At 42.8% G+C, this 19,990-nt stretch overlaps 1 protein-coding gene across 7 annotated transcripts in view; it reads left to right on the top strand.

The window, feature by feature from the left end:
• The window catches only part of C11H6orf89 (chromosome 11 C6orf89 homolog), a 32,219-nt gene that overhangs the window by 3,551 nt on the left and 8,678 nt on the right, over positions 1–19,990 (top strand). For 6 of the 7 annotated variants that reach the window (XM_059938801.1, XM_059938799.1, XM_059938798.1 and 3 more), the window contains 5 exons: positions 2,324–2,531; positions 2,988–3,201; positions 15,456–15,610; positions 15,741–15,880; positions 17,048–17,177. In XM_059938801.1, coding sequence (XP_059794784.1) covers positions 2,324–2,531; positions 2,988–3,201; positions 15,456–15,610; positions 15,741–15,880; positions 17,048–17,177 — 847 coding nt within the window. Of the gene's footprint in view, positions 1–2,323; positions 2,532–2,987; positions 3,202–15,455; positions 15,611–15,740; positions 15,881–17,047; positions 17,178–19,990 lie in introns of those variants that run through there. The other variant, XM_059938800.1, reaches the window with a different exon arrangement.

Below are 19,990 nucleotides of genomic sequence, written 5' to 3'. Positions count from 1 at the left end.
GACTTTCAGCAGATCGCAGCAAGGGAGCTGCTCTATAATCTGACCTAAAGGGACAAGATTTTTTTTGTCATTTAATTAACATCATAGCCACTAGATGCCAGTAGTATCCTCAAGTGTGACAATCACAAATGTCTCCAGACTTTCCAAATATCCCCTCAGGGGCAGAGTTGCCCCCAGTTGAGAACCACTGATCTTACCAAAGGCAAAAGGAAGGCTTATTATCAAGACCTCCACGTGCTCTTGGAAACTTCACTAAATTATTAGTAACTACCCTTCTGATAACTTGAGAAATGTGTCAGAATCTCAGAGAAGAAGGATGTACAGCTTGCAAAAAATGTATGTATTCAATATCATATTATCACTGTGTACTTGAATTAAAAAAAAACCCTATTTGCAACACAAACTGGGAGTTTAATGAGATTTTTATGTGTATCAAAAGTGGGCAGAGGTTTACAAAGATTGTGAAACAGTCTTCAAAACCGATGATAGTTGGTTCTCCTTTTAACCTCACCTGCACTTCTTTCCCCTTAATGGTGCCCCTAAGTGCACACCAATGTGACGTTCTCTTCTCCCTGAGGATACCTACAGGTGCCCCCATCTCTCAAAACTTTAAAGTTTTTTACTGGAATTTTTTTCTAGAATTCCCACTGCTTTCCTTTTCTGGTCCTCTACTGAGTTTTAATGGATTTTGACTGGGTATTGTTGGATAATTTATTGTAGCTTGCTTGCTTGCTTGGAATATCTTTGTTCATTTAAACAGGAAAATGCTGTGTCTCTGGCAGTGAAAGCACTGAGTCCCAACCACTGGACCGCCAGGGAATTCACAAAACTACACATTTTAAAATAAGAGTTTTCACCATCCTTTTACCTGAACCTTGAAATGAAGGCCTTTGTGGTCTTAAAAAAATAGTTTGAGCAACGGCAGAGAGTTTGGAGAAAGGATGTGTCCCCTTTAATGTGGGGTTCCTCCCTCCCTCCCCCAATCCCCAAAGTCTAGATTACCTGCCTGTTAATCCACCATTAGAAGTCTGATTCTGATTTAGTTGGTCTTGGGTTGGGGCCCTGGTATAAGCATTCATTAAAAGCGCTCTAGGTGATTCTAATGTGCAGGCACAGTTAAGAACTAGTGAAGTAAAAGGTTAATAGTCAGAAAGAGGACCAAAGGGAAGGAGTCATTAGAGGAGGCATTGTTAGAAGAGGAGCTATGCCGGGATGTGTGCTGGTTTGTGGCAGTGCAGACCTCTTCTTCTGCTGGAGCTTCATGACTGTTGTCCTCTGTTCTACAGGGGGCAGCATCTCCTTACTGAAGAAATAGTTGTACCATGTCAGTGCTTTTTGGTCTTAGCAACACCTTGGGGATGAACTATATGAAATAAGAGGACCCTCTGCAATGTAAAAACAAGAAAATAACAACAACAACAAAACCCAACCAACAGAAGAGAGCATAGATCCCAAGCACTGCTTTTCCTCCTATAAATGAAGAAAAACATTGTTCCGTAGCACAAGCACTTTTTAAAAATAACTTTTTTATTTCATTTTACAAATGATACAGAGAGAATTCTATTTTGCCTTTAGTTTTTGCCTTCAATTCTATGGCTACTGTGAAACAATCTGGCTTTAAAATAACTATGAGAATGCAAATTTAATTTTGAAATGAGTTATAGATCTTAGGCCTTTAAGTATGTAAAATACAAACAGAATGCCCTTTATTGTCTAAGATTGTATTTGCAGAAAAGCATGAGGACTGCAACCTGCTAAGTCTGAAGCGCTACCATGCCATGGTTTTGTGTTGTCTGAAATTCTTGCTCTGTCAGGAATAAAGCATATCAGTGTGTTCCTCAGTAAATCTTGCCTTCAGTGATAAGTTCCTCCCCTTGTGTTGCTAAAAGGTTCATCTGATGTGAAAGGAAAGAAATAATTGATCAACAACACTTTCCATATTCCATTTTTTTTTATTTTAGTAAATTACCGGTAGCGGATCTCCTGTGATTGGTTTCAGAAATCATTTTGGATGGCACTAGTGTTTCTGAGTCCCATTAGGGATTTATTGTGCTCTGGACAGGTATTCCTCAAAGTGTTTGGGAACCAGTGCTGGCCTGTGAACCATTTATTACTAGCCCACAATTAAAAAGCACTTAAATACTTGCATTGCATCTTGACATTGTCTCAATGTATTCATTGTGTTTTACAGAAGAATTGGTCCTTCCCCACAGGTGGTCAAAAAAGCTGGTCAAAAAGCACTGTTCTAAAGGAAGTAACTTTGTGGAGGAAGTACTTTAAAGAAACCATCTTTCTTTTTGCATTCATTTTCTTTCTCTCTCAGGGATTTTGTGTTAGAAGACATGGATCTTGCTGCTAATGAGCTCAGCATTTATGACAAACTTTCAGAGACTGTTGATTTGGTAAGACAGACGGGCCATCAGTGTGGCATGTCAGAGAAAGCAATTGAAAAATTTATCAGACAGCTGCTGGAAAAGAATGAACCTCAGAGGGGGCCACCCCAGTATCCCCTCCTTCTAGCTGTGTACAAGGTAAAAATGTGTTCTGACTTGGAAATAGCTTAGAGCACAAACTCTTCAACATTCTCCCCAAATATTACTGTTGACTGATTCCACCACTGAACCTTGGTTTTTCTATGAATAAATTGGCCTTTACTCTTTGTTGTGATGTGTTATTAACAAATTTGACTACTTTGTTAAATGTTCTAGATGAAAGCTGTGTATTTGTCATTAACCGTATCTGTGTATATTTTTAAATGATGAACATAGCCCCTGGTCTGTATGATAAAAACTTGGTAAGCCTTGCAGTCCTCACAGTTCTCAAGCTTTAAATGCTTTCAGAAGTGAATGTCAGTGGCTTGTTTATGTAAATGGATTAGTTCTTAAAGCACACTGGAAATAGTAGAAGATGCCTGTTTTTTTTCCTTGGCCTAAAAGTATTTTGTTAGCTGTGACAATTATTAATCCATTTCCTGTCTTTCCTTGTAGGTCCTCGTAACCCTGGGATTAATCTTGCTCACTGCCTACTTTGTGATTCAACCTTTCAGCCCATTACCACCTGAACCAGTGCTTTCTGGAGCTCATACCTGGCGCTCACTCATCCATCACATCCGGCTGATGTCTTTGCCCATTACCAAGAAGTATATGCCAGAAAATAAGGGAGTTCCTCTGCATGGGGGTGATGCAGACAGACCCTTTCCAGGTAGAATACTGCATTTGTTACTTATTAGTTACGGCTTTCTTAGCAGTATATCATGAGAAAAGAAATAACATTTACTGACATCTAATGAGAGACACTTTCCCTGTGTTGCCTCATTTAATTCAATCCTTAGTGAAACTCTATGGGATGGGTTTTATTACCCCATTTTGCAGATTGAGAAACTGAGGCTCAGAGGATGAAGAAGCTTGTCAGAGAAACACACCGGGTGGAGCCAAATTCAAGCCCCCTGATTATAAAACACACGTGATGGGGATGAGTGTTTTTGCTCATAGGAGGGATTTGAGTGTATCTTACTCTACTGTTTTCTCTCCTGTGATCCCTATCCATAATAGATATTTTAATAAATAGCTATTGGTTTATTGAAAGCATCTGAGTCCATATCCTCTAATAGTCCTTAGCCTGTTGGCTAGGTTTTTGTCTGGGTATATCCTTCTCTTTCAATTGAGTCTTTTCTCTCTGTTTCACAGTTCACTACGTAGTGCTCCTAAGTGTACAATTTTGCCAATAAATTGAATTTAAGAAGCACTTAAATTTAGTAACAATGCATCAGTGATAGCATAGGAATTCCTCGTCCAATAGACCATTTGAGGAGTTCCCTTTTGAGAATAGTGTAATGTGGTAAGATTCGAAATTTACTTTTGAGAAAGAATAAAGGGATATTATTTGGGGATTTTATTTTATTCATTTCTTATTGTTTTATCTTAGTCTTTATCTTATTTGCCTGTATGAAGGAATATGTAAGTTAATATCACAAATGGATTATAGAACTTTTTGTGTAACTGTGTTCTGAAACCTTTAGGCTTCAGCATAACTGTTGAGGAAGTATGTTTTCTCTTCAGTGTTGTTTTCAAAAAAAATTTAGCAGTTGAAACTAAGCTTTATAATCATAATGCTACGTTTTAAGCCAAGACCTAATCAGTCATAAAAATCATCACCTCGTTTGGGTCTCCTTTGAAAGCTATTTTTGTACACTTGAGGAAATCATGGAAAGGTTTCCAGAATTATATCAAAATCAGAGGAAGGGAACATTGTAAAACAAAAACCCAGCCTCGTAAGTTTTTAAAAAAAATCAACTTATGTATTTAAACTTTTAAATTCCAGATATATAACTTTCTTGTATTTACTGGGGAGGTTGTTTTTGAAACAACAAAGCTCAAAAAAATGAAGTTTCCAACTCCTATCCGGAAGGTCCAGAGCATGTAGGGGAAAGAGCCAGAGAAACGTGTCAGTCAGGCCAGCCTGTGCTGCTTCCTCGGATGCATCAGCCTCCTTTCCTGTCTTCCCCTCACAGCCTCCCTAAAGTCATTTTCTACTCTTTGGCACATGAGATGAAGTCAACAATTTTTAGGACCAGGTTGATGGCACTTTCTTTCTCCCCATCTTATAAAGTACATCTCCACAGACTGCTGAGTTAAGCAATAATAGTCAATGGACAGTGATTGCTTATTCTGTGTATCGGAGTTTAAAAAGTCAAGAAACATAGGTGTCTTGTCAACAAGCCAGGTTGTTTGGCCACTCCAAATGAATATTTTGCCTTGCAGATGGAAATAAAAATGAGTCCTTAGAGCTCACTTGTAAAGAGAGAGCATTGGAAGGGTGTGGTTTTAGGTCTTTAATGTTGTTGATTCTATTAAAGTGCTGCTTTTACTTGTAAATGGAGATACTGCACCCTATTTTCCTATGTGTGATAATTCTGGGAAGCTGTAGACATGTAAAACTAACAGCATTTTGCATAGCACTTGGAAGGAAACTTAAGAATGCATAATAATGTAAGTGGTGAATAGAAACATATTGGGGAGAACTAGGTATAAGAAGGGCAAACTGCTGGGCCTGAAAGAGGGCCAGAAAAGTAAAAAATATATAAATCATTCCTATTGTCGTGGTACCCAAAAGCAGCTGCCTTTCAGTTAGGACTACTTAGCAATACCTTTAAAGTAAATGTCGAGGGAGAATGTAAAGTGAATGTAGCTCCCATGGGAAAGCCCTCCACCATATTGTTTCCTTAAGGGCTGTCCTAATGCTCCCGGGGATCATCTGACACTCCTTGCAGGGAGCAGCAGTGACCTACCAGATTCACCACCTCCAGTGCTGCTAGGTTTCTTCCTGACCACTGGTGGGTTTTCCGCTTGACTCTAACCAGGGAACAAAAGGCAACAGAAGTTGTTCTTTTTCTAAGTTTCAGCCTTGGGTAGGATACCCTGCCCCTAACTCCTCTTCATGGAGTGAATGAAGTGACTCTGCAGTGAACATCCCACTCTGCAGCAGAAAATAAATAAGCTGACTTATTTAGTACTTACCAGATGCCAGGCCCTGTTCAAAGGGCTTTCCATATATTGGTTCATTTGATCTTTACAATATCCCTATGCAGTAGGTTCTGGTTTTATGTCTGTTTTACAGATGAAGACACTGAAGTAGAGTGAGATTAGCTCACTTGTCTGATCTAATAAGGCTAGTTAGTCATGGAACCATGATTTGAACCTAGGCCGCCCATCTTCAGAGTCTGAGCTCTTAACCTCTGATATGAGTAGTTTGTAGCTACATGGTATACCTGAAGAGTCTGGCTTTAAGTTTGATTTTGGAGTTCAACACTCTTTCTTTCAGGTCACCAGATGCCTTTTCTCTCAGCTCCCTAGTCCCCGAAGAAATAGGGTTCTTTCTGGCTGGTACTGCACGTCCAAAAATAAACGGTCCTCCAAGCCATTGGCCCTTTAGAATTTTCCTGAACTAGTCTTTTCTAGGCATTCAGCCCAGTTCATCCTCCCAGTCTTCACCCTTATAGGTAAGGTTTGACTTACTGTTTGACTAAGTCCTTTCTCTTATTAACCTGCAGTTTTCTCTTCACATTCACATTCTTAGTTCTTACCCACCCCCGCCCCTGGCCTCATATCTTTATATCTGCTTTGACCCTGCCAGCCACCCTCTTGGCTTTCACCCTTCCATGGAATCATTGAGTCTTAGAGCTGAAAAGGAACTTTATAGAGTTGATCTGGTACATACCCCTGTTTTTGTTTTTGTTTTTTAAATTTATTTATTTATTTATTTTTGGCTGTGTTGGGTCTTCGTTTCTGTGCGAGGGCTTTCTCTAGTTGTGGCAAGCGGGGGCCACTCTTCATCGCAGTGCACGGGCCTCTCACTGTCGCGGCCTCTCTTGTTGCGGAGCACAGGCTCCAGACACACAGGCTCAGTAGTTGTGGCTCACGGGCCTAGTAGCCCCGCGGCATGTGGGATCTTCCCAGACCAGGGCTCGAACCCGTGTCCCCTGCATTGGCAGGCAGATTCTCAACCACTGTGCCACCAGGGAAGCCCCATACCCCTGTTTTGTAAAGAGGAAATTGAAACCAGGAGAGGTGAAATAGCTTGCTTACCCAGCTAAACGTGACAGACTAGCACTTGAACCTTAGTTTCTTTACTCTAGTCTAGCATATTACATTTACTGCCTGCTGCCTCTGCCCTCATTCAAGCCAGGTTCCAGAATGTTAGGCCCAACTATTTTGTTTACTTGGGGCATTTATAATTTGTAATTGTAACATCCATATATACTGAGGAGGCCTGGGACAGTTCTCACATACAATGAGAAGCTGCATCTCTGTATCTGTACTGCATAATTGGAACTTTATGTACCCATGAACTTTCAAGGGAAGGTTGAAGTGGATCTACCAATATCAAGGAGTTTGGGGAATAGCAGATCATTCACTGACTTAGAACTAAGGTAAGGACCTAATCAGAATTAGAGTCCAGGCCAGTGCTCAAAGTGAAATGCTAGGACCTGTTTATTTACAAATAAAAGAGTAAAGTGATAACAGCTCTGTTGGGCACTTACAGTATACTTGGCACTGTGCCATATACTGTGCCGTGCATTCCTCAGTCTTCACAGCAGTCACGTAAGGTAGTTAATATTTTTATGTCCATTTCAAAGATGAGGAAGCTGATGAGCAAGGGGGTTGACTAACTTGCCCAAAGTCTCACGTTTAGAGACAAATTTTTATACAAGGAGAACTTATAAAAATAGATGGACTCTCTGGTTTGGAATGGTTCAAACGTGTTGCTTCCTGAAGGCACAGCTGTTGGCGAGATGATTTCTTGGGTTCCTTCCATCCCTACGGTGTACGAAAGTGGCTCTGGGCCTGTTACCACCCATGCAGGGGGCCTGGCCAAGGTCAAGACTTCACTCCTGCCTCATGCCCAGGATGCTAGAAGTGCTAAGCAAAACAAGCTGCTGGAGAGTAGCCTGATTAAATACCGAGCACGTACCAGCGAAAGTCACAGAGACTTTGTCGTGGACTTCTGCAGGGTTTTCTTGGATACGTTTCTAATATGAGAAATCTAAGAAATCATGAGGTTATATTTATTTAATCCTTATTTTGAGGTTTCTCCAAGTTCAGATTACTTGTTTGATTTTTCTCCCCATGGACTTAATCCTATTGTTAAAGCTTCTGAAAAGTCAAGGTTTCATTCATTCATTCATTCAGTGAGTGTGTATTCAGACCCTGCTGTACACCAGGAACTGTTCTCAACAGAGCAGTGAACAAAACAGTCCCCCTGCTCTTGCGGAGCTAGTCTTGGCTTTGTGCCTTTCTTCTTCTCTATCCTTTTTACCCAGAGGGAGGTTTTTTTGGTCCTGGAAAGAAATCTGTTTTTTATTTTTTAATTTTTTGCTTTTTGCTTTTCACCAGATTAATAGTCTGTGTAAAAGGACTCTCTCCACTTAGAATTCTGGAGTATGTTATGGTTGTCCACAGCGAGCCAGCCTGAGTGCGTTTTCTTTGTAAACAACTCTCAGGCACCAGGAAGCCTCCTGACAGGCTTGGCTCACCATTGTTCTGCAGAGTGCCCAACTTGCAGAGAAGGCTGGGCGGTTACAGTTTCTGCCTTTCTTAACTTCAAGGCTGTGTTTTGTCTGCAAGACCGTTTTTGACACCTCAGACAGCAAAGTGATTCCATAATCACGGTGAGAATTTGGAATACAGACCATGGCGTTTTATTGAACTCTTAGACGTGGAGTTTCACTTCTTTGTCACACATTTTTTTAGTATGAAATAGCTAGTATAAGAAGGATATCTTGCATAAAGAAGCCTTGGAAATCAAAAGAAAGTTAGGAAATCACTATCCAACTTCCACTGGCCTTTCTGTCTGGTGCTGGAGGAGTGGATAGAAGCAGAGGAGGGCTGCAGAGAAGTGAGATGTAGCATGTTAGGTAATTGAAGAAAAGTTGTGGCCTGGGGTGGCATGGGATGGTCTGCTGTGTGCTACTGGCTGTTTTCTAGCATGGGACTTTGATCACTCTGTGGTATGTTGGCTTCAGCCAGTTGTATAGTGCACACGTCAGATAAAACCTTTTCAGATAGATGGAGGCCAAGTTGAAGTCGGGGCACTTCTTGTTTTTGGAAATTCTGTGAGAAGGGGAGAAAGAGCCCCAACTGTACACTGCCCCCTACTCACTGCCTGGCCATTCCTCAGTCCCTCAGACCAAATATGAGCACATTCTTTATCCAGCTTGAGGACGAAGCCTGCAGAGAAATCAAAAGTAGCTCTTCCTCTTGCAGTGTGCTCCCCTAATTCAGATGGATGGTATAAACTACCCCTTTCCAGCGATCCTTCTTCCTCATCACTCCCCTCTTCCTTGGCTGGCCGCCAGCCTAGCCACAGTGCCTCTTCTCCTGTCAGGTACCTCTCCAGGAGCCTGCCTTCCAAGATGACTGAACTCTACATTAAAAGTTAACAATCTCAGCTTGAGTTTTCATGGTCTCCAAAGACCTTTTTTTTTAAAAATTTAGTTTATATTGAAGCATAGTTGTTAACAATGTTGTGTTAGTTTCAGGTGTACAGCAAAGTGATTCAGTTATACATATACATATATCTATTCCCCCCCTCTCCCCCGCCATGCCGCGCGGCTTGCAGGATCTTAGTTCCCTGACCAGGGATTGAACCCGGGCCCTCGGCAGTTAAAATGTGGAGTCCTAACCACTGGACCACCAGGGAATTCTCTCCAAAGACATTTTTATTTGGAAAATACATAAAACATTTACATACAGGAACTTCCCTGGCGGTCCAGTGGTTAAGACTGTGCTTCCAATGCAGGGAGTGAGGGTTCAATCCCTAGCAGGGAACTAGGATCCCACATGTCGCGCGGCACAGCCAAAAAAAAAAAAAATGCTTACATACAAAGACAAAAAAAGAGGTATGAGATTTTTGATTTTTAAAAATATACTTTTAATGAAGTGAATTTTCTCACCTCTATCCCTCTAACTCTTCCACCCAAGCAACCACTGGTAATAATTTGATATACATCTTTCTGAATTTTTCCATGGCTGTACAGATAGCTATACTTAATATCTATAAATATAAAATAGTTTTTGATTCACACATGCAAGAAAGGGCTTATGTCCATATTTTTTTTTTTTTTTTTTTTTTTATTTATTTATTTATTTATTTATTTATGGCTGTGTTGGGTCTTCGTTTCTGTGCGAGGGCTTTCTCCAGTTGCGGCAAGTGGGGGCCACTCCTCATCGCGGTGCGCGGGCCTCTCACTGTCGCGGCCTCTCTTGTTGCGGAGCACAGGCTCCAGACACGCAGGCTCAGTAATTGTGGCTCACGGGCTTAGTTGCTCCGCGGCATGTGGGATCTTCCCAGACCAGGGCTCGAACCCGTGTCCCCTGCATTGGCAGGCAGATTCTCAACCACTGCGCCACCAGGGAAGCCCTATGTCCATATTTTTGGCTAGACACATTGTATTAGTTTCCAAGGCTGTCGTAACAAAGTACCAAAGGCCAGGTGGGTTAAAACAATAGAAATTAATTTTCTCACAGTTTTGGAGGCTAGAAGTCTAAAATCAAGGTGTTTTAGGGCTCTTCTCCTTCTCAAAGGCTCTAGGGAAGAATCTTTCTTTGCCTCTTCCAGGTTCTGGTGGTTGCCATCAATCCTTGGCATTCCTTAGCTGTGGTAGCATAACTCCAGTCCCCATCTCTGCAGGGCCATCTTCCCACTGTGTGTCATTGTGCGTCCTCTCCTCTTCTAATAAGGACACGATTTAGATTGAATTTAGGACCAACCCTACTTCAGTATCACCTCATGTTTAATTACATCTGCAAGGACCCTATTTTCAAATATGGTCATCTTCTGAGGTTCCAGAAGGACTTGAATTTTAAGGGGGACGCTATTCAACCCAGTATACACATTTTTCAGGATTTTATATTATTCCATTCTGTGAGTATTCCATAATTGAACAGTTTCTAGATTTTTTACTATTATAAAAAAAAAAAAGACTTGGGACATTCATATACACACACTTTTATATACATATACTATTATTTCTGTAAGGTAGATTCTCGGAAGTAGAATAGCTGGGTCAAAGAGCATGCACATTTTACATTTTAATAAATACTAACAAATTATCTACATAAACTTACACCAATGTGTAACTTTCATTAACTAACATTAACAGCATATGTAGATCATCAACACTGGATGTTGCCATTGTTTTGCCAGTCAAGAAACTGAAAAGTGGTATCTCACTTTAAGTCACCTTTTAGTGGAGTTGGATGTCTTTTCATGTGTTTCTTTTAGGCCATTTGTATTTATTTTTCATGAATTACTTGTTCATATTATCTACACAGAGAGAGCAAAGCAATGCCCTTTCCCTCTAGTCCTGCCCTCCTCATGCGTGGCACAAAGAGAGGCTCGAGCTCTCCAGTGACCCATGAGCAGTCAGAGGTGAGGGTCCTCAGGTCCACAGTCTGCCCAGTGTCTGTCACATGAGGCTCTTAATATAGCCTCTGACTGTATCTGTGCCTGAGAGGAGTATCTGCTGTAGATTTTAAGCAGTGACCATACTTCGTGATTCATTTGTATTACCCCAGCATGCCTTCTGGCACTTAAATATTTCCCAGAGTTAATTTGTCAGGGGGCGGGTTGTTGCCTGTTGCTATTCTCACACATTTTCTCTTCTAAATGAACTTTAGAATGCCGTCGTCACAACCCCACCCCATCCCCACCTTCACCAATAAGAGACTCTGATGGGATTCTATCCAAGTTGTATTAAGGTTCATATATGTATTTTTTGAATAGACTTGACATCTTTATGATATTTAGTCTTCCCATCGAGGATCATGGTATGATATGTTTATTTAGGTCGTATTTTATATCCTTCAGTAAAATTTTATAGTTTTACCTTTCTTGTTAAATTTATTGCCAGTTTTTATGAATGAGATCATTTTCCATTTCCATTTTTAAATGATTATGGTCAGCAGTGTCAGAACACTATTGATGTTTACATGTCTAGAGATCTCTATCTTGTGTTCTGCCACCTTGTTAAATTATCTGTTATTGTTTTCTCTTCCTTTCTTGATTTTCTTTGGGTTTTCTTCCTCCACCTGCTTTTCACATATCTCTACCTGTTAATCCCAAGAATATCTAAAGCTCAGAATAAAACTAAAATAAATTACAGTTAAAATAATCTCTTGATACCCTTAGGTTCAGAACTGCCTGCTATTAGCCCATGAAGCACCTTTGTATAAATTAGAAGAATTTCTCCTGACACTTTACTCTTATCTCCTGGGAAGATTGTCATCATTAATTGATTCATTTGGAATATGACACATTACTACAGAAAATTGTGATGATAAATATATGCAGCTCTCCAGTGTCTCCTTTAGATGAGGATCTCTTGCGCCATCTCAGCCTGCACAGACATTCTCCATAGTGCTGCTTAGAACCATAGATTGTGTCATCACTGCCTCTGGAATCACCCCTTTCTTCCCAAGCCCACTGCCTCAGTTAAAACTCTCGTTATAGGGACTTCCCTGGCGGTCCAGTGGTTAAGACTCCGTGCTTCCAGTGCAGGGGCATGTGGGTTCGATCCCTGGTTGGGGAACTAAGATCCCACATGCTGCACATTGCGGCCAAAAAAAAAAATTAAAAAAAAAGAAAAAAGACTCTCGTACTTCACTTCTCATCACAGTACAACCCCTCCCTCCCCCAAAAAAGGACAAAAACAAAGTATAACCGGGTCTTCCTCTTCCCAGCCTTTCTCTTCCAGGACACCCTAGTCACAATCCAGAATAACCTTCCTAGAAGGAAGCCCTAGAAGTCCTCATCACAGTCTTCCTCAGCAGCCTCTGTCCTCTTATCCCCGCCCCACCGCATCCTCTGTGCTCTTCCCACCGCACCCAGGTGCCTCGGTAATTCCTCTTGCCTCTCAGTCTCAGTTTGCTCATCTGTAAAATGAGAATAGCAATGCCTCCTCAGTAATTATGTGGTAAAGAGTAAACGATACATTACCTGCAAAAATGACTCGTATTGGGCTTGGCGCTGAGCACGTTAGTTTTCTTTCCCCTTCCTACCCCCTCCCTCACAAGTACTTTGGAAACGGAAATGCTGTATAATTGTAACATGTTGTTATGATTATTTATGCCTCATTGTATGTGCATTACCCGGAGTTCTTGTATTTTGGCAAGAATTCATCATATTTGACCTCTAATAAGGAACATTTGAAAATATTCCAGAAGGGAAAAAAAAAAATTAATTGCAGCCTGAGTATGCCACTGAAAAAAAAAAGCGTAACTGCAGCCTCAGTGTGCCACTGGAACAGGTTCCACGAAAGGGTTTTCTGCTGCCCCTGGAGGCTCACGGTGAACACTGTGTGTGCCAAGGTGTGCGTAGTCCCCTGGATGAGAACAGTGGGTGGCAGCTGCCTCAGGGAAACACAGGCTCTGTCTGCAGGCGATGGAGGATTCTCAGGAGACGTGCTGAGAACAAACACAGCCCTCCCCCGATGAGGATTTCTCCTACTGCTGCCTTCTACTGACTACAGAAAATGTTTTGTGCTTAAGAGTCGGTTTCCACGTGTTTATTGGTTTAAAGAACTGACTTCATTTCGGCCACATTTGGTTGTTGTCTTTTGTTGTAGGCTCTCTCCTGATTGGGTTTCCATTGGGTTGTTTTTGTTTGTTTGTTTGTTTGTTTTTATTTTTGGCTGTGTTGGGTCTTCGTTTCTGTGCGAGGGCTTTCTCTAGTTGCGGCGAGTGGGAACCACTCCTCATTGCGGTGCGTGGGCCTCTCACTGTCGCGGCCTCTCTTGTTGCAGAGCACAGGCTCCAGACGCGCAGGCCCAGCAGTTGTGGCTCACGGGTCTAGTTGCTCCGCGGCATGTGGGATCTTCCCAGACCAGGGCTCGAACCCATGTCCCCTGCATTGGCAGGCAGACTCTCAACCACCGCCACCAGGGAAGCCCCTCCATTGGATTTTTTTTTTTTTTTAATTTTTATTTATTTATTTATTTATTTATGGCTGTGTTGGGTCTTCGTTTCTGTGCGAGGGCTTCCTCTAGTTGTGGCAAGCGGGGGCCACTCTTCATCGCGGTGCGCGGGCCTCTCATTATCGCGGCCTCTCTTGTTGCGGAGCACAGGCTCCAGACGCGCAGGCTCAGTAATTGTGGCTCACGGGCCTAGTTGCTCCGCGGCATGTGGGATCTTCCCAGACCAGGGCTCGAACCCGTGTCCCCTGTACTGGCAGGCAGACTCTCAACCACTGCACCACCAGGGAAGCCCCCTCCATTGGGTTTTAATCAGAAACCATCTGGTGAAACATTTTGGATTCAAATTAGAGTTTATCAGAAACATCTATCTCAATTCTCTAGCATATTTTTTTACGTGAAATGTTCTCTATTAACTATAGCAGATTCAACAAAACTGAGATGTTGGGATTCTGGGCAGTCAACAATGGCCACTCAAAAGACCTGCTATGTTACATTAGCCTTCCAGCATGTATGCTTCAAATACTAAAATTAAAGTGCTATATGGTTGTGTTGTATCTGGTACCTTAGGTTTAGTTGTGAATAAAGTCAATCACAAACTCAATTATATGTAATGATTTAATATAAAGCAATTTAACATTAAATACCTCAGTTCTTTTACTACTAATCAAATGAGTAAAAATAGGAACATTTAAATGAACTAAAGGGAGATGGTGATTTGTTAGTTGAGGTATTTGAAAAGCCCCACTTGTTTGAAACACATGTGAACAGTTACAACTCTTTCTTGACCAATACAGTACTGTCTACTATACTTTAACTTTTATGTATGACTCAGAACGGGAACTTGTTGGTTGGAAAGCTACTACTTGTCTCTCTAAATCCCTTCTGTAAGCAATAAAGTAACAGTGATAGATATATGATAAAACTAGCACAGTAAAATATTAACGGTAGAACCTAGGTAGTGGATATACTGATATCTACTGTAAAATTCTTTCAACTTTACTGTATTCTGGAAATCTTTCATAATAAAATATTGGGGGAAAATTCATCTTAAAAAAAAAAAAAAAGAAAGAAACATCTATTTCAGAGAACACAGGTGAAACCCAGAACGGAACAGGAAGCAAACAAGAAATAGTGTAATAATATTATGAACAGAATAGTCTCAACGGGAAGGAACGCAGAGAAACTGAGAAGAGCTGCATAGAAACAGAGCCAACCCCTCAGAGAAGGACCAGAGAAAGGTGTGGGGAGCCAGCAAGCTCTCACATCGGGGTCTGGGTGGGGCATTCTTCTAGTTCTGACCAACCTGCAGTCCTTGGGGCTAGAAACCATGGTTAGTAGCCACTACCCACCCTGAGCTCGGACAGAGTGCTAACGGGCAGATGCAGTTCACTCTACTCCAAAGACGGGCCCCTAAAAAGTCCTGTCTCTCCTTTCCATCCCTTCTGTCTGTGCCCTTTTCTCAGTTTTCCTTCCCAGAGCCATTCTGGCCTCCACTTGTACTTGTGAACCCAGGGCCTAGGGTGTCAGAAGACATGCATGCAGAGGGGCTCATCACTGACGATGGGACCACCCTTCCTGCCTGCCCCTCCCCCATGTGCTGTAGCCAGGTCAGACCTATGGGTTGCAGGTTAGAAAACAGTGGAAGAACTGCATCTCCAACCCCATGTCTCCGAATATAGCTCCTCAAACTGTTCGACTTCAGTTGTTGATTTGACTTAGGAGATACTTGTATGTGTTAAAAAAAATATTTTCCACAAAGCCTAGAAGACTATACAGAGAAAAGTACCTCTCCTTTCCACCTCTGTCCCCTAAGCCCTCTGTTCCCTTCTCTGGGGTTAATGTATTTGATATGTACCTTTTCAGAGGTCACATGCGCTTATCACTGTTAGCTTTTAAAATTGTTCTTATGTCTTTCTGCTTCCATTGCTGTGGCGACTAGATTTACCTGCTCTGTCTGCTTTCTCCATATCCCTTCCTCTCTCAGACTTTGACCCCTGGTGGACAAATGACTGTGAGCAGAATGAGTCGGACCCCATCCCTGCCAACTGCACCGGCTGTGCCCAGAAATTACCCCTCAAGGTGATGCTCCTGGAAGATACCCCAAGGAAATTTGAGAGACTCCATCCTCTGGTGATCAAGGTGAGCAAGAAGGCAGATTCTCCCACTGATCGACTACCCATTTAATGGCTAGGAAGCATCAAGCGCTGTGACATTCGTGATTAGTAATTCCGTGTTGTCTTGTTGCACTTTTGTTTTCTGCCTTGCCAAGACCGGACAACCCCTGTCATCTGAGGGGCTTCAGCGTTTTTTGTGCCAGTACCCTGAGGTGACAGAAGGCTTCACCGAAGGGTTTTTCACCAAGTGGTGGCGCTGCTTTCCTGAACGGTGGTTCCCGTTTCCTTACCCATGGTGAGTGTGGAAAGGGCCGCTCAGCGTGCATGTGTGCAGAGAGGGGGCAGACCAAATGTCAAAACGGTACTATAGCTAATTACTGCCAAGATGCTGCTATGCCCAGCACTGTGCAAGCACTTTACAATACACCCTTCAAGTCAAATGATACTTAGGAGTGCGCTGTTGCAAACTTGATGAGAGAGAAAGTGGGTGAGTCCAAAGAGGTGTGTCAAGAGGGGCACCACTGTGGTGGACACCGAGATTGCCTGATAGACTCATAATTTACTTCTAAGTATGTGTTTAGCATTGGTGTTTATGCTGAGTGGGTCCTGCGCATTGAGGACTGCAGAGAGAGCACAAAGAGTAAAAGGGAAAGTTATTTCTTGGCAGCCAGGCTGTGTGCCTTGGTGCTTAGTATCTGTTACTCATTGGTGATGCTCATAATAGCTCTGGGAAGTAGGAATTATCACTGTCGTTTTTCAGATCAGAAAAGTGGGAATCAGAGAGGTTAAGTACCCTGCTTAAGGTCACCCAGCCAGGATTGAAACCCAGGTCTATCTCCTTGTTCCTTGGTGTGTCCTATAGAAGACATGGTCTGTTTCTTCAGGTGAAAGTTGCTTTCTAGAAAGAAAAGGCCAGTTTACTTCTAGAACCATTCCAAAGAGAATTAAAACTGCTTTTTCAGGCCTTTTGTCGGATGATTTCTGTGCTTCTGCCTTTCTTTAAATTTGTCGTTTATTTACATGATCAAATACTCGGTGTAACAGGCTGATACAGGCTTCCTACTTCATGCTGCTCCACCTCAGAAGGTTCTCGATTTTTGCCTCCTCCTCCTCCCTTCTTCTCTCTTGCCCTGTCTGCTGTTACTTCAGTCTCTTTGCCAAGAGAGAATGAATGGAGTGTTTCTCTTCTCCCTCTATATGTTGTTTTAGCTGGATTTTATAAACACCCCACCCACACAGACAGATCATGGCAGTAGAGTTTGTGTGTGTGTGTACGTTTTACTATTAATTGATTTGGCATGACTGTTCTTCATGGACCTAATACTTCAGATATCGTCCTGACATTTTTCCCTCTTCACCCACCGCCCACAGTTTTCCCACCCTTGCCGAGCTCTCTGTTAGTCACAGAGTTAGGCTGGCTTGCCCAGTTTAACTACATTTTTCTCTTTTACACATTTTACAGGAGAAGACCTCTGAACAGATCACACCTTTTACGTGAGCTTTTTCCTGTGTTCACCTACCTGCCGTTTCCAAAAGAAGCCTCCTTGAAAAAGTGCTTCCTTCTTCAACCAGAACCTATTGTGGGGAGTAAGGTAGGAAATTTTGAGAGGACTTGGCTTTAGAATTTTTCTCATTTGGTACCTGGGCTGATGTCATAATCAAAGCCTTCCCTGCATGTCAACTTAGGGGGTGAATTGAGGGGTCACCCACATAATCTAAAGTTCTCTCCTCCTGCTGCTTGCCAACAGACCTGACTTTTTACTGAAGACATGCTTACAGAAAGTCTAGTGACCTTGCAGATATATTTCCTGCCCTTAACACCTGGGGGCAAGTTACTTTTCTATATTAAAGGAAGTAAAATCCTAAAATTTGAAGGGTCCTGAGCACCCCGTTAGTCTGACTTCCCTACCTCCAAGTAGAAAGCAGGCAGACTATGAATGAATAGTATGTAAATGAATAGTCCAGCTTACTCATTTTATAGAGAAGGAAACTGAGCCCCAGAGAGATTAAATCATTTGCCCAAGGACACAACAAGTTAATAAGAGGTCTCTCCTCACCCTCCACTCCCAGGTTGGCTTTCCCCAGAAAAAAACAAATGAGAAACTTCAGATAGAGAACCGGGAAAGCAAAAAGCTTGGGAGCATGGAGAGGTTTGGGAACAAAAGGGTTGACAAGCCTGTGCCTGAGGCAGGCAGCCCAGCGTGTGTGGCAGTGGTTCTCACCTCAGTCTGTGGCCAAGTACCCAGAGCCCGCATTTACCGTCTCTGGGGCCAGCGGACTGGGCAGAGCTGTTCTGTGTTTGTGTCTGTTTACTTTTCTCTGAATTGCTCTTTTTTTGAGTCTCATTCCTGAAGAAGGTTTTTGAGCCTGGATTGGTTTGGAATAATTAAAAGGATGAATTTTCCTTTATTAAAAAATTAAATTTGCTGAGCTGTGACCCCTACCAACTCTGGGTTGTGTCTTTCACCTCCTGACACTATTGTTTGGCTCCAGTTTGCTGAATCGTGTTAAAGGAATTTCAAAGCCTTTAAAAACAATCATTTCATCTAGAAGTAAGAACTTCTGTCTGCCAGCTGTAGGGTGGAGGTGCTGGGCTGTTGCCTCATATTTTAAAGAAGCTTATCCTGCTGTCTTCGGCTAAAACTCGGGGCCCTAGTATGATTTCATCTTCATAATTATGATATAATTCTGGGTGAGGGCCTTGATCTTTATCTTGGGTTTTCCCACTTGAATCTTAAGTTAATTTCACCAGTCTGCTTAACAGGGACACCAAGGAGCCCAGCCAAAGGGGTAAATACACAGTTACACAGACGCCTGTCAGAGTCATCTCGTTGCAGTTCTCAAGGATGTTTTGGGAAGGGGAGTGGCCCAAATAGGCAAAAATCCTGAGAGTCTGATTTCTTAGAGCATCTGTTCCCCACCCTGGCCCAGGCTGTCCTTCCTCCACAGCCCTGTTACTCCGCCCTTGGTCCACATCCCTGTGCCCTGGACCCAGTAAAGTCACATGTCTGTGGGCCCAGAATCCAAGAGGCAGCCTTGGGATAGAAGATAAGCAGTGGGGGCTGGTTGTTGAGAGGCCCTGGGGGAAGAGGTGAGGGGCTCCAAGGCCCACTTTACCCACCCCACGGTGTTGCCTAGGGCTGGCCCACTCCATCCTGTTGTCAGTTTCTCCTCATCCTGAATGTGGAGGAGCATGGTCCCACCCCCTCTCAGGCCTATATGAAACAGAGATACATCCGCTTATTTTTGTCTTCTGGGATTTTTTCAAGACTGCATATGTCAGGGCTTCTGCCAATGTTACTACCAGTCAGTCACAGGCCAGCTCACGACACTAGTCCTCCGTCTGTCACTATAGCAGCAGTTGAAATGGCTGTAGCATTTCCACGGACACAGAGTCATGGCCAGGGCCTGTGGGAGCAACCGAGAGACCAGGGTTGGGGAGCAGGAGAAGATAGGGCCACATCCCAAGGCTCTAGAGGACCCAAGCGGTGAAGGAAAAACCAGGACGTGGCCCAGGGAGTCAGACTTCTTACCCCTGCTTTATAAGGGCATATAAAGAGTTTCCCTAGAGGGCAGGGGCTGGCAGGAGGGGGAAGAGGGGAGGGAAGGGGAGACCCTAGGGGTTTTCTCTCACCATCTAGACAGGAAGAGAAGCCTGAGCAAGACCAACCTCTCCCTTTATCTCTACTCCCTGCCCCTCCCCAACCCCAGGGTTCACGGCTCTACCTGGTACACAGCAGGTTGCACTTAATGCCTGTTGGTAGCAGTATTATGCCCTCAGCAGTGCAGTAGTTACCTGTGTAGCTGTATATCCTGGTTATCTCCTTAGCTTTCAAAATCAGAGGCTGATCTTACTGTCATTAGTTTTTAATCAGTAGCATCATATATCTGCTCACTTGAGTCTTGCCAAAAAGTATAAACTTGAACTTGCTGCTGTCAGAAGCCTAACAGTAAGTGATAATGTTCCATGGACCGTTGTCCAAAGGATATGCAAACTATCTATCTGGGTCAAACCAGACCCTCAGAAGATTGCCTATTTAGATCACCACGTGTTGGCCTCTGCTAGACTTTTGTTAAAATACAATTAGATATTTTGCCTTTGACCTACTTTGAAACTGTGGCTAGAAATAGTTGTGAATTATGAAGCTCGTGCCGTTTCTGCTACAGGGCTGTCATTGAGGATGCTGCCCACAAAACTACACGATGTCTCTTTAGGAAAAACCATAGAAGAAATCTTACCCTGGTCTCAGTACCAGGAGATGCCATACTTAGGAGAAACTAGTCTGTTTTTGTCTTTTGGACGTAACTGTGAATTGTGTTCTTGGTACTGTTTTCCTCTTTGCTTAGGCTGCGAGGAAGCTCAGAGCCGTATGTGTAAGAGTTTTTGTGTATTACTGTCCCATGC

This window comes from Balaenoptera ricei, chromosome 11, assembly GCF_028023285.1.
Source record: "Balaenoptera ricei isolate mBalRic1 chromosome 11, mBalRic1.hap2, whole genome shotgun sequence".
Taxonomy (NCBI): Eukaryota; Metazoa; Chordata; class Mammalia; order Artiodactyla; family Balaenopteridae; genus Balaenoptera; species Balaenoptera ricei.
This window is presented reverse-complemented; position numbering and strand designations above follow the sequence as displayed.